Below are 16,107 nucleotides of genomic sequence, written 5' to 3' on the forward strand. Positions count from 1 at the left end.
CCCTTATTTAGTTCGCATGTGACAAACACTCAACGAATTTCATTATAGCGCCTAGATGCAACTATTAGGGCAGCGTGGATGTCCGTGTTGCATTCACCCGGAATTAAAGGCGTTTTCAATTTCAATGCTCTTACTGCTTAACCCGTGACGTCGCGCGGCGGGCTGAGCTGTACCGAGGAGTGACATTTGAGTATCTTTTTTGCTTCATTTTTGACATCCTAATGTGATAGACATGATCTGTAACTCAAAAACTATGCCCAAAAGATGCTGCGACGCTTTGATTTGTCTCGTTCATTAGGATGGATTGGATAAAAATTGAACCGTTTGAATTGGACTTTAGACCAAGTTCAACTAAAAGGAAGGAACGTACATCTCAGAGAGAACCAAGAGATAATAATTATGAACTCAGTTATTCATATAATTATTTAATCTAAATTCAGACTTTAAAAAACGTGCACATGTTTTTAAAAATAAGGGTTGAAAATTATGTTTATTGCAGAAATTATTTCAAATCCAAACCATCTTTTCTCGACTGCACCTTAACGTCGGTACAGTCCTGCTCCTCAAACTTGATTTCCAAAAAAAAACTTGACAATTTTTATTCACATGACTGTGCTTAGGTTTTATTGAATATCTATGAAGAGCATAATCGGATATTTGTTTAAATTAGAAGCTATTAAATTTTACTTTTAGGAGAGAAATTATTCCAGTCATACGTTAAGGTATCCAAACCCCCTCTAAAGTTCGGTTGCACGCAGCAAAACTTTTCCTTCACTTTGAAACATTTGAGAGCACGATTATGTAGACTAGATGCTAGGTTCGGTGAACCTATTGGTCACGGTGCTCACGGTTGATATAATGAAGTGTGCACCGCGATTCATGTGACAGATTTTTTTTCTATTGTCTCCCTCTCTCTTTTTCACATGAACTATCTATTAATAGTTTCATACACGTATGACAATTTGAGCTTACACTCAGTAATCAGAAACTGGCGACTCCCTCGGAGCCGGAAGATACATGATTAATTGCCATATTTGCAAGTTTGCATTCGGATGGTTCCTTCATGCTTCCGGGAGTCAGAGTCAACATGCAGAGTGCTCCAATGCAATTAGTTTAATAGCCGCTTAATCTCGAGTACCCATCATTCCTGTAGATAACTCGTGTTTGCGAGATTCGAGTAGAGCGAAAAAAATTCGGTGCCATTGTCTTGGATGTATGTTATCAAATTGTATAGCCACTTGACTTAGCCTTACGTCGCGGATGATTGCTCAGCTGTCATCACCGACCAACTCCTCTCAGTCCTGACGAACGCTTCCACCCTCACGTGGACCGCTGCGCTGATGTTCACAGGTAACTTTGCCTTCATTGAACACATTCATTTCACTTTTCTTTGAATGTTCCTGTGGAGGGATTTTTTTCTTTCGATAATTATATGAGGACAAACGCACAACTCATCCTGTGCTCCAGTATCCGTACGCGTTTAGTCGACATTCCTTTTATGAATAGAGATCCTTTGACGAACCTGCAGCAATGGAACTCTGGTCAAGAGTTCAATGCTTTGTAAAATTCTTTTTAAAATCGATGGCATAAGTCTAATAATGCGTAACTCCAAAACCGCGGTAGTAATCCTCTCAAGATTGATTTCTTTAAAAAGAAACCTATCGCCAATTTACCTTGAAATTTTCTGTGAGGTTTCTTCACTTAGGGGCCATCCATATGGAATAAGTTGAAGCTACGTATTACAGAGGGGTGGAAGGAAGGTCATAACATCTGCTTGCCAAATACGGTTTCATGTAGAGGGTTATTTGGGGGGAGGGGGGAGACATAGCAAGGGGAAGGCGTAGGGAGCAGGGGAAGATGGGGTCGAAAAATTACCGAAACATACCTTATGGTCATTAAAGGACGATATCTTATTCAAAAGTTTTAAGAAGAATTTGAAAGATATATTTGAGGTTGATTTACTCATAAAAAGTTGAGTCATGGGCAGAGATTTTGTTGCTTTGCAGTAGAGTTACGCATTTTTCTACCTTAGCCGTAGTTATATAAATCAATTGACCTTTCCTTTTTTTAAAGCTTTTTTCTTCTTGCAACGCCATCTGGAGATTATCTGCATGAATAATGTAACGTACAGCCGACACCTCTCCCGCCGCCGCCTTTTTCAAGAAGTTTCAGAGATATTTTTTCATGAGAATTAAAATATAAAAAACTATAAATTCAATTCTTTCAACTTTGTAGCATTGTTACGTACACGTGACTAATTTGGACCCTTACATTACCAGTATTTCATAGTATTTTCTTTATTACCCGTAAAATGAACTGCGCCGTTTACCTAAAACGGCGTCAATTGTATCGCAACACTGCAATTTTGTATGTTCCGAGAGAACCCCAAAATTTTAAAAAGTTTTACTTTGCACACCCTAGAACAATATAAGATGTCAACTGAATCACATAATAACCATGTGGGTTTTATTTATTGCGTTACTTTCAGAAAAAAAATTGTAATAATCAGAATTTACAAGCTGTACCGAGGGATCAACCACTGTAATCTCTGGGTTCCATTTTGCGACCAACTGGTCAATTTTTTAAAATACAATTTTTTTAAAATACGATGAATTTTTCACGATTAATTACGAATATTCAAATATTTTTTTTTTTTTTCTACGAGCCTCCTTCCCTTTTACTTCATTCAGGAATAAGTGCTTTAATAATTTCCTGAATCCAAAATTTTGCTTTGAAATATTGCAACATTGCATTAATGTCAATGATCACTTTACAAATGTACCACTTTTCAATTTTGAAGTAGAGATTAACTTTTACAACACGGGATATACATTTTCAATGGAGTCATCAGGTTGTTAGAAGTAATCCATTCTTGGAACAGCTCCCTGGAACTGAGAGGCGGCAGGCGGCATTGTGGTTCCAATGATGATGTGACCTAATTTCATTGCCTCCGACACACTCAAATTTAAATTTTGAACAAATTTTGATACCACTCTTGATTTTGTTCGGTAAAGAGCTGTCATTATATTGACCCGAACCAAAAACGTACTGCGAAAAAAATTTCATGACGAGAGAGGAGAACCTGCGGTCACATATTTCTTTATAAGGCCCCAAAGTCACAGGTTCGAGAAAATTGTAAAGAAAATGAATTTTTTAAGGAAGATTTTGAGTCATTTGAGTGGGAATGAACTCCCTTGGTTGAAAAATTGACCGCAAAAAACATGTCTGGTTTTCTCGCAATACCAGATGCCACTTCATACGTGCTTAATTAGCCACTAGGATTAACTTTCGTAAAATAATAGCATGGACAAGTCGTCAAATTTTCAAATTTAAAATTATCAAATCAAGTTGGGATTCCGATTGGAAGTAATAACATGGCAGCATATCTACTGGCTTGCATTATAGTGAAAAATTGGAAAGACGCCCATTGACTATAGATTAAATGAATACTTGAAATTTCAAGCAAGGTCGAATATGGTTCAAAAGAAGCAATTTTTACTTAGAATGGAAACTGGATTACAAAATCACAGAGAGGAATGCGTTGTAATTATATTCTGATCTGCTCTTCTTTCTTCAAAACTTGAAAAAGACAGTCGCATCCAACAGACTTCTTAGACTTACGCACAGTCCAGTTGACGACACAAATGGATTCAAATTGAATAGTATTGGTAGCGTGACCGGAATTGGACCAATTTAACTCCTGCCTCTTAGAAGGCAAAAGCCGGGATAATTTATTTCAGTGTTGCCAATGATTTTGAAAACAATGTCCTCAATGTAGCAATGTAACATCTCAAAATGGCTGCACAGATTTTAACTCAGCGTGTTGCCACTGCGCCGCAATACCTGGTTATACTGATTAATAGATTTAAGATTTTCCATCCATAAAAACTTTCGAACTTAAAATATAGTTTAGTTTATCTTATAGTTATGGGCATCTTGATGGGAAAATTGATGAAGACATTGTTTCTCAACAACTCTGAAGTTACGATTTGTAGATGAATCTTGCGAGTAAAAAGCCATGAATAACGATTTGTGACACGCACTGCGGCCGTGGTTCTAGGGCTATTGTAAACGATTTCATGGTTAAATTTTTCATATCAACACCTTAATAACAAACAAATATTTTAAAATCGAGTGTTTTAGTGGGAATTTTGATGATTCTTGACTATAAAATTGTTCGTATTGCCTCCACAAGTCCACTTTAAATTTTAAAAAAATCTATATCAATCTGGCAATATGGTTCAAATGATCTCGTGAACGAACAACGTCCCTTTCGTAGATCTCGAGATCCCTCTAGTCGCAATTTTGCAAAGTTCAAACTTATACGAGGCCGCAAAGTACTTTTCGATTTGATTATGCCTGCGTGAATTGAATCTATCTTTTTAAAAGTATCGATTGACCGAATCCATTCAAAGATAAGAACCAATCTTTGAGTTTTAAACAAATATGGAACGTTAGTTTTGTGATAATACAAGAAATTATCGGTTAATGTTCGTATCAGTTTGTTGAACGAGATGTCTCCGAATGGTGAATGTTTACCCTCTTTCCAAAAATTGAAATGTTGGTGTTCTGAGGCAGATTTTTAATTCTCTAATACGTGGAAAATTTTGATTTTCCAGCTCCAGGATGAGCGGGAACGGGAAACGTCACCCGGTTGAAAAATCGTTCCTCGGTTACCCAGGTGACGAGATTGATAGACGCAAGTCAACTCTATCTCAGGTATGTACCTTGTTCCCAACTCTATTTAGCCTGTTATGTGAACATGAAAATCATGTGATGTATAGTTAGTAGTTGCCCAGACCCTTTCGGCCTTTGGTATGTTTGTGAATTTACCTCCGATTATAAAGATTATACTCTTAAAATTTCAAGTTTCAGTGTCACTTGGTTTTTTAATAAAAAAAAAATAAAACATGAAAGGAAACTGGACGATGTCTGATGTAGTTGTAGACTGATACCGATTAGGTACATCAATCCAAAGGAAGTTTTGAAACTCTGCGATCGAGACACTCTTCTTCCTGTATCGGTGGCCAAAAAGCGAAACCACGTATCTCCTTTGCGGTGTTTCAAAATTCCCACTCCTATTTCATTTTTTTTTTATGAATCATGCCAACATTATAGTTTGAAATTTACACGTAGGATAGTCCTCTGACAGAGAAGAAAAGTCAAGGAAGATTTCAAGCGATTACATTAACCAGTTTTCCGAAGAAAAATGAAGTATGATAGGAAGTCTGCAGCGTCGTAAAGGAAGAAACATGGTTTTGAAATTTGGCCATCGATATGAATTTTCAATAAAATGTAGCGTAATTTATTCTGAATTACGACAGCATAGGTGAGAGGGGGAAAAAAGAATTCCTTTAAAAGCGTAGAGTTAAATTAAAGGTTTATGTTTCAGTTCTATGCAACATGCGTGCAATGTATTTTCTTGATATCACTGGGGATGCAGTTCGTGATGCCGACGATTGTTCTGGGAGCGCTTCACAACAAAGCTGTGATCAATGATGCCATGTACTTGGATGATGCCGACGCTTCTTGGATCGGTAATGCTTTTGTAAACAAATACTAGTAAGATATGAGTATAGTTTAAAATTAAATTCACTTTTAATTGCATTAAATTGCAAAATCATTTCAATGTTCGCGTTGCACTGTGCTATTTGGGTACGTTGATGTTTGTTGAATTGTAATATAAATTCACCTCATAGAGGTAATTGCTGTCGTGCTATAGAAAAACGTCGCAAGAACATTCAAATATTGCCAAGTTTCTCTAAAAAAAATTCCTCCCTAAGAAAAGTCATGAACATTTTTCCTTAACATTTTCATGCACTTTAGATTAAATTACGAGCGAAATAATTCTATGAAAAATTGAGAGAGAAATGTCGAGGAATTTTTCCTAGAGTCCGTGATTTGCCCGAGAAAATTTGGAAACATGTGGGGGCTCAAACAGCGATTCTCCTTAGCACAGCAGAGTTCACTGTTAAAAATGTTGGAGTGAAATTCAATGCCGGAGTCCTAGAGCCCATTGGCGGATCTAGCAAATTGGCAACATTGCCTTCTCTCCATTTAAACCTATGGAAATGTATCGAACCTTGGAGGGGCCAAGTGCTCCGACAGAGATCGATTATTTAGCATACGTTTAAATGGAGGAAACCCGGTGTTGCCAAATTACTGGACCCGCCTCTGCTAGAGCCCAAAAACCCCGAGTGATATGAATGCAAAGCGGAACTCTCCTTAGAATGTGACTTACTCTAAGGAGGAGCGGAATCCACTTTTTTGGGGGAGTGTCATACGCTTTTATGGTGCTGATTTCACTCCGCATTCATGTCCAGAGTTTTTAGGTTTTAGGCGATATGAAGGTCACATAGCAAATGATAAAGTCAGACATTTTGTCAAATGCCTAAGCAAATAGTCGAATATTCTGACTTAGCTTAACATTCTGATTATTTTGCTAATTTTATAGAAAATAATTCATTGCTCAGGTCAGAAAGAAATCTCTGCAAAAATGTGCATAATAATATATCTAGTATTTCAAACGGTTTTTAGCTCCAAAGCTAGCATTAATTCTGAAATTTACAGCATACGATAAGATAAAGAATTTTCACAATTTTGACGTATGAATATACGACGAGCATTTGAAAAGGATGGAACAAGGAGAGTTCGCAGATTTTATGAGAACTTTTTTGCAAAATTTCTTGAACTATCAAAATTCCCTGGTAAAAATTGGCAAAAGGAGCTGCGTTTCAAAATACCATACTTAGGAATTCTCATAGCCGGCTAAAGAAGGCGATAGAAAATCAAATATCTGACTGTGGAAAGCAAAAAAAATCATACAGCCGGGCTATACGAAGCGATTAAAAATTATGCAGCCGGTTGTAGTGCCTATCGCCGGTTTATGCAGTTTATCCCCTGGCTGTAGCTTTATCGTCATCGGTTATAAAAGGCTGTAAGAAATTGTACAGCCGGCTATAAAAGCCATAGGAAATCTTACAGCCGGCTGTCGGTCTATAGTATTTCGGAACATAAATCCTAATGCCAATTTTTACCAGGGTTTGACTATCTGCGCAGCAGCCTGATTGTTGAAATTTTGTGTTTGTCGGGTCGACATACATAAATGACATAGGTTAAAAGGCGGAGCGTGATTGGTCAGCTATGTCTTATCGCTGCTTTGTCGTGCCTATGTCGGGTTGAACTCACGACAAGCTAACGGCACCTCTTAAGTTTCCGAAAGTATGTCGTCCATTCCACCCGACAAAGACACGATGAAGCAGCGATACGACATAGCAAACCAATCGTCCTCCGCCTTTTGTCATCTTTGTCACCCATGTCGACCGACAAATACAGAATTTCAACAATCAGGCTGCAGGCATTTGATAAAAAATCCCTGATTTGACTAATTGCCAACGACATAATCCAGCACCGGAGTTCACTCTTTGATTTTGAACGGTGTACTGAGAAGTGTTTTCCCAGGCAGCACGCTGTACATCTGCCACCCGATCGGTTCGCTGATCTCGGGGTTCCTGTCGGAGCGGTTCGGGCGGAAGGGCGGCATGATGCTGGTCAACATTCCGTTCATCGGCGGCTGGGTCCTGCTCTACTGCGCCACCTCCGTGCGGGGGCTCTACGTGGCCACTCTGACGATGGGTCTGGGCATGGGCTTCTGCGAGGCTCCCATCGCCGCTTACCTCGGTGAGACCAGCGAGCCCCGGCTCAGGAGTATCTTCACCACCATGACCACGGCAGCCTGCAACCTCGGCGTCCTCATTGAACTCGCTATCGGCTCCTCGCTCGACTGGCGCACCTCCACCCTCGTCAGCTCCTTCGTCCCGGTCTTCTCCTTCGTCCTCTTCTTCACGGTAAGGCTCGATATCCAGGATTTTATGTTCGGTATTATAGGGCTAGATTACTGTCATCTCCATCCTTTTACTACAGAAAAAGAGTGCCGCTCTGTGATTGGTCGGCTATCATGGAGCCCCAAAGTTGGCCCAATGTAAACAATCTCCAGCCCCTCCGCTCCTAGTTTGGCCCAATGTAAACAAACAAGATGGCGACAAAGTTCTACAAAGTTCTAGACGTGATTTTGGAGATGATAGAAATTTGTTCATATTCAACTTCTGAATTGAATTTTGATCGAGCTTTGATGGAAATTTTTGCTGAAAATTAACTTTTGAGTGTAATTTCTTAGCCGATAATACTTTTTCCTCTAGGTCGGGTTAGTTTACATTCGGCGAACTTTGGAGCTCTATGATAGCCTAAAACTGATGAACCGATCAGAGAGGGGCACAGAGATGGCAATACTCTCCCGTTTATAGGTACTCTATTTAGGGCAGGGTAGCGGGGTGACAGAAGAAAAGCTGCCAAAAAAGATACTCAGTTGGGTTCCTTTCCTCCTGATAGGAGACGAAGGGGACGCCCAGTCAAAAGATGCCGACATGTGGTTTTGCAATAAATGAGGAATTTTCAGCTCCCTAAAGGGCTAGGAAGAATAGGGACTTTGGTGGCTAGGTATATCGCAGAGCGCCAGACAGCACTTTATGAGAACTGCTTTAATGTACAGAATGAGCGAAAAGTTCCCGACCCTCCGTCTAATTTATGAACGCATTCACTCATCAAAACGAAATTTTGGGTATGTCTCTGGGTCAATGAGAGCTACTTTTTGGCAAATCCAGCATTTCAGGAAGCGCCCCCCCCCCCCCGCAATTTTGGATGTGCTGAAAAGTAGCTCTCTTTGACCTAAGCACACTCAAAGTTTCGTATTAATACGTTGCAAAGTTGAACGGGAGATCGGAAACTTTTCGTTCACCCTTGTATGAATTTTAGTAATGCCTTGCAAGTAATATATAGAGGATACATAGAGGATATATATATATAGAGTAATAAAAAGTATTGAAAGTATAGCTATCGCTGAGTATAAAAAGAAGAAGGCCTCGACTCAGATGGATGGAAGATGTTGAGGAAGACCTACGAGTATTCAAAGTCCAAGATACAGGATAGGATGCAGTGACGGGGCATTGTTATGGAGGCTAATACTTAAAATGCGCTGTAGTGATAGAGAAAAAGAGTAAGAAATGTATTTTTTCTTACATCATAGACTCAAATTTTTATGAAATAGAATCTTAAAAGTAAAAATTGGGGGAGGGAGGATTTATATTTGAATAAAATCGAGGACAGTCCTGAAAAGTGAAAAAAAAGACTTTGAAAAATGAACCGGTTTTAAAAGGATACTTCTAATTATTCACAGATCCCAGAATCGCCAGTATGGCTGATCACGAAAGGGCGCATGAAGGACGCTCAAAAGTCGCTGGCCTGGCTGAGGGGTTTTGCTAAACCTCATCAAGTCCAAAATGAGTTTGACGAGTTGGTGAGATACACGAAGATGTCGTATGCATTGGGCAACTCTCAAGGAAATCCAGAGGAAAAAGCTCCACTCGACAATAAAAGTAAGGCAGACTTTTACACGCACTTTTTCATAGCATCGCTACCAGCTGATTTTAGGACAAAGCACAAAGTGTGTTAGACTTCATTATCTGTAGGAGATAAACTGACAATAAACTGAAAGACTTTTACCAGTTAAAAAGAACTATGTATTTAGGAATAACTTAAATCTATAGGAATTAGGAGGCACAGAAACTCCAAACAACTTGTTCCTGTTTCTAGTGCCTATTTAATATGTCTAATTAACGGCCTGTAGCAATTTATTTACTCATTACTTATATTAGGCGTCAAAACAGCAAAATGAATTTATTTAAAGCTATCATTCTGTTTTCTCATGCGCGCGGTATCGTTATGCGTGAAGTGAGAACTGTTCAATGAAACATTTTAATTTAGATTAGATATAGTCTCTACCACCGATAATTCAAAAATAACAACATGACGAGTACAGCCTCATCGAGTGCTTCGCACCCGCTACATTTGATTATTTTGCAGGCAGTATAATTTTATGGTGAGAAGAGATAAGACTCGTACAAACGCTAAATTTGTAGATTATTTACTCGAGAAGTGTTATACTTCAATGGTTGTTTGAATAGAGACGAATATGTCTTGGTTTTGTGTAACGTCACATCGGCGCCAATATAAAAATAATCTGATGATCTGTTAACGCGGCTCGGAATTGAACCTGTTCTACAAGTGGGATTCGGTGTAATTGGACGTATTTCTGCCGAACGGAACAATGTGCATTACGACGTGAGCCCTATTTATGCATATATTCTTATGGGTCTCAGGGCTCATATCTTAGTGCACATAGTTCTGTTTGGCACAAATACGTCCAATTGTCTGTGATGCTACGATTGTAAAACGATTACGGTGGAAGGACTAATCCTTTTTTTAAAAGCTGCTTTATTTTACGATCGACTGATTTATGATGAGGTACGTCATTTCCATATCGACGGTGAAACTACCAAACCACGTATCTCGTTTGCGGTGTTTAAAAATCTACGCTCACATTTTATTTTTTTGAAGTAGACCAAATCAATATCATTCCTTGAAATTTTCACGGAATTTTCTCCGCACAAAGAGGAAAAATCACAGAAATTTTCAAGACTGGATGTTAAGTAGTTTTTCAATTAAAAAATAAAGTATGACAGGAAGTCTACGACGTCGCAAACCGAGATACGTGGTTTGGTAGTTTCACCGTCGATATTCGATGCACTCGATTGTTTCACCGAGAACTAATGAGCCGTTTTAATATCTGCCGCGCTTTTTAAGATAATTGTTTGGAAGATGCAAACTGTGACGGCTATTTATCGAATGGTGCGATATAGCCACTTAATCGGTCTATAATGGATATTAACACTCAGTTTTGATAAAAAATTTAGATTTCAAATAAAACACAATAAACTGAAGCAGAGCTATGGTCAATATACGTCTCTTTTGACTGTTTATTTTAAATGGACCTTACGATTTAAAGTTTTTATTCCTTTTATTTTTGCTTTCTAGACAACACAAGCAAGCACGTAGAGGAAGATTCCGATGGTTGGCTGAAAACTCGATACAAGGAGATCACAAATCCGAAGCTGTACATGCCTCTAAAATTTGTAATGTTCTCTTTCTTCTGGGCGCAATGTGCGTGTCTCATCCCTTTCAGATCCTACATGATCGGGATTCTGGAGAATTTCTGGTTCCCTGTCGACCGCAAGTGGATTTTGGTGAGTTCATGCACCTATAGGCACTTATATACGGTTCATAAGACTGAACTTGTTTTCGCAGTGACCTTTCATGGCAAAGTGGAGAGCATATCATGTCCGTATAGATTCCTTAATTTGTTTTTAATTAAATCCAACATTTTAAAAGAGCGAAAGTCTAAATTGTTTCGAAATTTTTTTTACAGCAATGTTGGTCTCCTATCAGAGGAGAAAAAGTAGAAGGCCTGGACTAATGCACTTTTCAGGTACACAGCTTTCATTAGGGTCATGTTGTACCACATTAGAAACAATGGGCTTTCGCCTTTTTATCCTAAAGCGCAGAGGAAAAAAACGGAGGCGGAAGGGCGGAGGTCCATTTCAAAATTACTTTTCCCTCCTAGACACCTGTTCAAAATGAGTGTTAACTTACAACTTTTTTCCTGACTTCGGGAATTTCCTCCTTCCTTGCTATGACCCTAGAAATAGGGCTTACTTCCTCCCCCCCTGGTAAAAATTGGCAGTAGAATCTGTGTTCCAAAATACCATAGACCTAAAGCCGGCTGTAAGATTTTCAATAGCTTCTGTAGCCGGCTGTACAATTTCTTATAGCCTTTTATAGCCGATGGCGATTCAGCAACAGCCAGACGATAACGTTTATGCTAAACGTTACAAAATACGGATACTAGGACTTAGTTAGTTTTTGGACTACCGCTCTCTTTTTGTGCCGTAGTATCTTGATTTATTTTGCGAGGAAAGCTCCGTACTTTTGAAGGATGCCTGTCATTCTTAATAAGATGGAGCGCCTTCAATTTCTCATGATACTGTGCAATACCTCTGGTGTGAAATAGTTGCTTCAGACGCCGTGGCACGCTGCGGCGTAGTATCCCTGTTAGGTTTGTAGGCGCCAGTGCGTCGCCGCTCCGCTTTGTGTTAGGCTCCAATATTTAATCTCGGCGGAGTCAGCGTTTTTCAACTCATGATTTTGAAATGTTTGCACACTCTGTATGGATTATTCTCATTTTAATTGATGAAAAAAAAATATGTTTTAAAGGAAAATATAATGTGTGTTTTGTAAATATTAAGGTAGTTCCGTATCAAACTTAATGATTTCCAAAGCACACGAATTTCTGCACAATTTCTTATAGCCTTTTATAGCCAATGGCGATAAAGTGTACAACCCGGTGATAGAAACTATAGCCCGACCGTATACTTTTTTATAGCCTCGTATAGCCCGGCTATATGGTTTGCTCCGCTTTCTACAGCCAGCTATATGATTTTCAATAGCCTTCTTTAGTCGGCTATAAGAACTCCTATGGTATTTTGAAACGCAGCTCCTATCGCCAATTTTTACCAGGGTTCGGAACTTTAGAGAACTTTTTGTTTATCCTGAAAAAGTTACTTTCTTGGACTTTCGCCTATTTAAAAATATAAGATCAAATAATTGGAATACATTTCGATGGTGAAACTGCAGGAAAGTGTATATCGATTTGCGGCGTTGCAGACTTCCTGTCATACTTTATTTTTTACATATAAAAAACCACTGTACGTCATTTCTTGAAAACGTAGGTGCATTTTCATCTCTATGTAATAAATATTCTGTACAAATTGCAACCACGATCTTGATTCGGTCTCCTCTTTAGAATTATAATTGGAGCGGAGATTTTGAAACACCAAAACCAAGATACGCTTTTTTGCAGTTTCACCATCGATTTTGCAACTCAGAACTACAATTTCTGGCTTAGTTTAGTAACAATGCATTAGTTTCCCTGTACAAATAAGTATTTTTACATTTGAGCCAGAAATTATAGTTCCTCATTTCAACATGTAGTCCAATCGGACTACATTTTGCAATTTGGAACTATAAATTCTAGCCCGATTTAAAAACAACGTATGTGCCATTAGTTTCCCTGTGCACATAAGTGTTTTTCCAGGAGAGCCATAATTTATAGTTCCAAATTGCAAAATGCAGTCGAATTAGAGAAGGCTTTTGATTCATAACTCTGTATTCTTGTCTCCTCGATAGATCATGACTGGAGTGGTAGCTTTCATCGGTTCGGTGGTGCCTATGTTCATAATTCAATTTACAGGGAAACGAAAATTGGGTCTCTCGTGTATGTTCGTTGCTACTGCCTCGATTCTGTGCCTGGGAATCTTCGCCTCATTCTACACTCACACCGAGAACCTGGTCGTCGCATGGCTCCTCATCGTTGACTTGGCTGTCGTTCATTTCGTCGGATTCCTAGGCATCATAAATGTCTCCTGGATGCTCGTCTGCGAGATCTTCCCCGTCCGGTAGGTCAAATTTAGAGTACCCTCGAGGAAGAGTATGACCTTCGAAGAATCAATTTCTGGTTGGTTCAGCCACCTTGGGCCTTACAGATATAGAGCTCTTAGGATTTTTTTTTAAAATAAAAAAAACAGACTTTGCGTGCCGTGCAGGTGACTCAGACGTACATTTCATGCATAGAGTACATAGAGTCGTAATGTAGATGGGAGAGCTGACGCCACGTTCTGCTCGACGAGTTCCGAATCCCGTGTACGCCGAGCTTCGGTCACTTTTTCGATACATGTTCGATCCAAAATGGCTGTTTGGAATACGTGATTACTATCTTCTTTGTTTACACTGGATGGCCGGGTACCCGTTATCGAAAACAATCGATCATGTATCGAAAAAGCGGTCCGGCGTGACACAGGAGTCTCGGAATTCGGGACCTGGAAAATGCTTAAAAGTGGCGCCAGCTCTCCCACTTACATTACGACTCCATGTACTCCATGATTTTGTGAGTGTATACGCAAAATGCCGGATACCGGCTACCATGTTGCGCATGTATAAACCGGTATCGTTCAAACATACATAACGCTCTAAGAGGGGAGGGGGTCGAGGAGAGCGTTACGCCATTTTGTTTTTACGTGTTGAACTATAGGAACCTACGTTACAAGGGGGTAGGGGCAGGGTAAAAAATGCGGGAAAATGCGTTATGTAATATTTATGAACGCACTCATCTGAAATAATTATTTTGGTGAAAACAATTTTAAGATGCTTGCAGGCTGATTCAAAAGTTTGAACCTACGCTTCTTTCAAGAGAATGAAGGAATACAGAGGCATTTTAGAGAAAAGAAATGGGTTTAAAAAGAGTTTTTAAGGCTTTATAACTCACTTCCCTTATTTAAGTACAGCATGAAGGTACAACCCTTAGAGAGAGATACAACTTTAGAGGCATTGCATGTTGTTGCCAATTAAATATAAGAAATGAAACAAAAATCTCAAATAATGTGCAAGAATACTTTTGAAGGACAAAAGTGCGACTATTTCCTTTTTTAAAAATTACCGGACTTGCGCCCTTCTATCCAGAAACAGATTAAATAGTCTGCCATATCGTCGCCGGCTGACATAAGGGCGTAACGGCACAGAGCGATGAGCCGTGAAAATGATTGGACCGTATGGACGGTGGGGTTCATCGGGAAGTGTAGTTACGGCGTCATGCCAGTAAAGCGACGATGTCTATTTACATTAAAGCATGTATCACTGTAATGATTTTTGCATGGACTTGTGTCATTATTACATGATTTATCTTCTCAGAGCCAGAGGAATTGCAACTGGTATCTCGACGGGATGGTCCTGCTTCATCGCGTTCTTGCTGACCAAGGGTTTCCTATGGATGCAGAGCATGGTTGGGCTCAGTGGACTCTTCTACATGTACGGAGTTCTTAGTTTCCTCGGGTGTATCTACTACTATTTCAACTTGCCGGAAACGGAAGGAAAAACCCTCGAGAGGATAGAGACTTACTTCACGTCAAACCACGACAGGAAGGAGAAATACAGCATGCCGTCTCGCAGTGCGTCCAAAGCCTGATTCTCGAGTTTCTTTCAACAGAAAGGCTCTGATGGAGCCAGACAGTTGGAACGAGAGCGTCTTTTGACCATCAACTGGTCGAGTCGTCTGACTGAAATTGGTGGATAGTGTCTGTTGAGTGAAGAAGAATCGATAGCTGAAGTGGACGTATTTATGCTAAAAGGAGCTAAGCGCCTTTGAGTGTCTACTCATAAGCACACTGAAAAAAAAATATTGCTGAAATTGCCGTGCACGCGGGTATTTCAACTGCATGGTGTGCTAAAAAAACGAACGTGCAAACCATGCAGGTAAAATCGCTACACAAATTTTCAGCTAACTTACACACACGCGTGTAGGTGATTTTTGCTACACTGAAAGCTACGTCTGTTACCTTTTTAGTTATTCTATCCGTAAATTACGCTATTTTTCCGTAAATTCCGCATTTTTCCGTAAATTCCGCTATTTTCCGTAAATTCCGCTATTTTAGCCTAACTATTGAGCTATTTTTCACTGTTCGCAAAGTACCAATACCAAAAAATGCAGTTTACACTTCCAAGCCACTCGATGCAAGATTAACTGCATGAAGGCGCGCAGATGTAGCAAATCGGTGTTGTAGCAATTCGTGCTAGTCGTTCACTTGATTCAACACCGTGCACGGATAAGAAAGCTTTACGAAGTGAAGCAAATTTTGCTCCACCCCTAAATCGGTGAATTAGCAATTCCTTTTTTTTTCAGTGCAGCATAGAGCGCCGGTGGCGTCATTGGCGGGCCCGTTGCTGTGAAGCTTTTTTTTTTTTTGTCCTATGTTCACAATGTTTATCGATGGCGCTTAGTTTCATGGATTTAATTCAAAATCCCAGATTTTAAATCGTCAAATAGGAACTGAAGTCGGCGCTTAGTACCTTTTAGTATAAATATGTCCAAGTCGAAAACAAGCGGGAAAAAAGTTCTAATACTATCGTATTAGAAAAGCGCTCAGGTGTTAGTCTACGTATTTAATGAAAAAAAGAAGTATAAAATGCGTCGACTTGGCCGGGGAAATGGAAATAAATTATCAGTTGATAGCAAACAAAGGTTACCAAGGAAACCAAGGAATGGAACTTTCACAGAGGAACTCACAGATGAAGAGAGACACTAACTGGCGATGAGTTGTGTCAACG

General features: G+C 39.5%; 1 protein-coding gene across 1 annotated transcript; it reads left to right on the forward strand.

Moving 5' to 3' along the window:
- Positions 1 to 1,192: 1,192 nt before the first annotated feature.
- LOC109041272 (facilitated trehalose transporter Tret1) lies at positions 1,193 to 15,272 on the forward strand. Its single transcript, XM_019057551.2, has 8 exons — positions 1,193 to 1,350; positions 4,620 to 4,719; positions 5,393 to 5,537; positions 7,462 to 7,847; positions 9,233 to 9,431; positions 10,930 to 11,138; positions 13,138 to 13,406; positions 14,695 to 15,272. The coding sequence occupies exons 2-8, from the start codon at positions 4,627 to 4,629 to the stop codon at positions 14,966 to 14,968; spliced, it is 1,575 nt and encodes a 524-aa protein (XP_018913096.2). The 5' UTR covers positions 1,193 to 1,350; positions 4,620 to 4,626; the 3' UTR covers positions 14,969 to 15,272.
- Positions 15,273 to 16,107: the final 835 nt, after the last annotated feature.

The sequence above is a fragment of the Bemisia tabaci genome, chromosome 1 (assembly GCF_918797505.1).
Source record: "Bemisia tabaci chromosome 1, PGI_BMITA_v3".
Lineage (NCBI taxonomy): Eukaryota > Metazoa > Arthropoda > Insecta > Hemiptera > Aleyrodidae > Bemisia > Bemisia tabaci.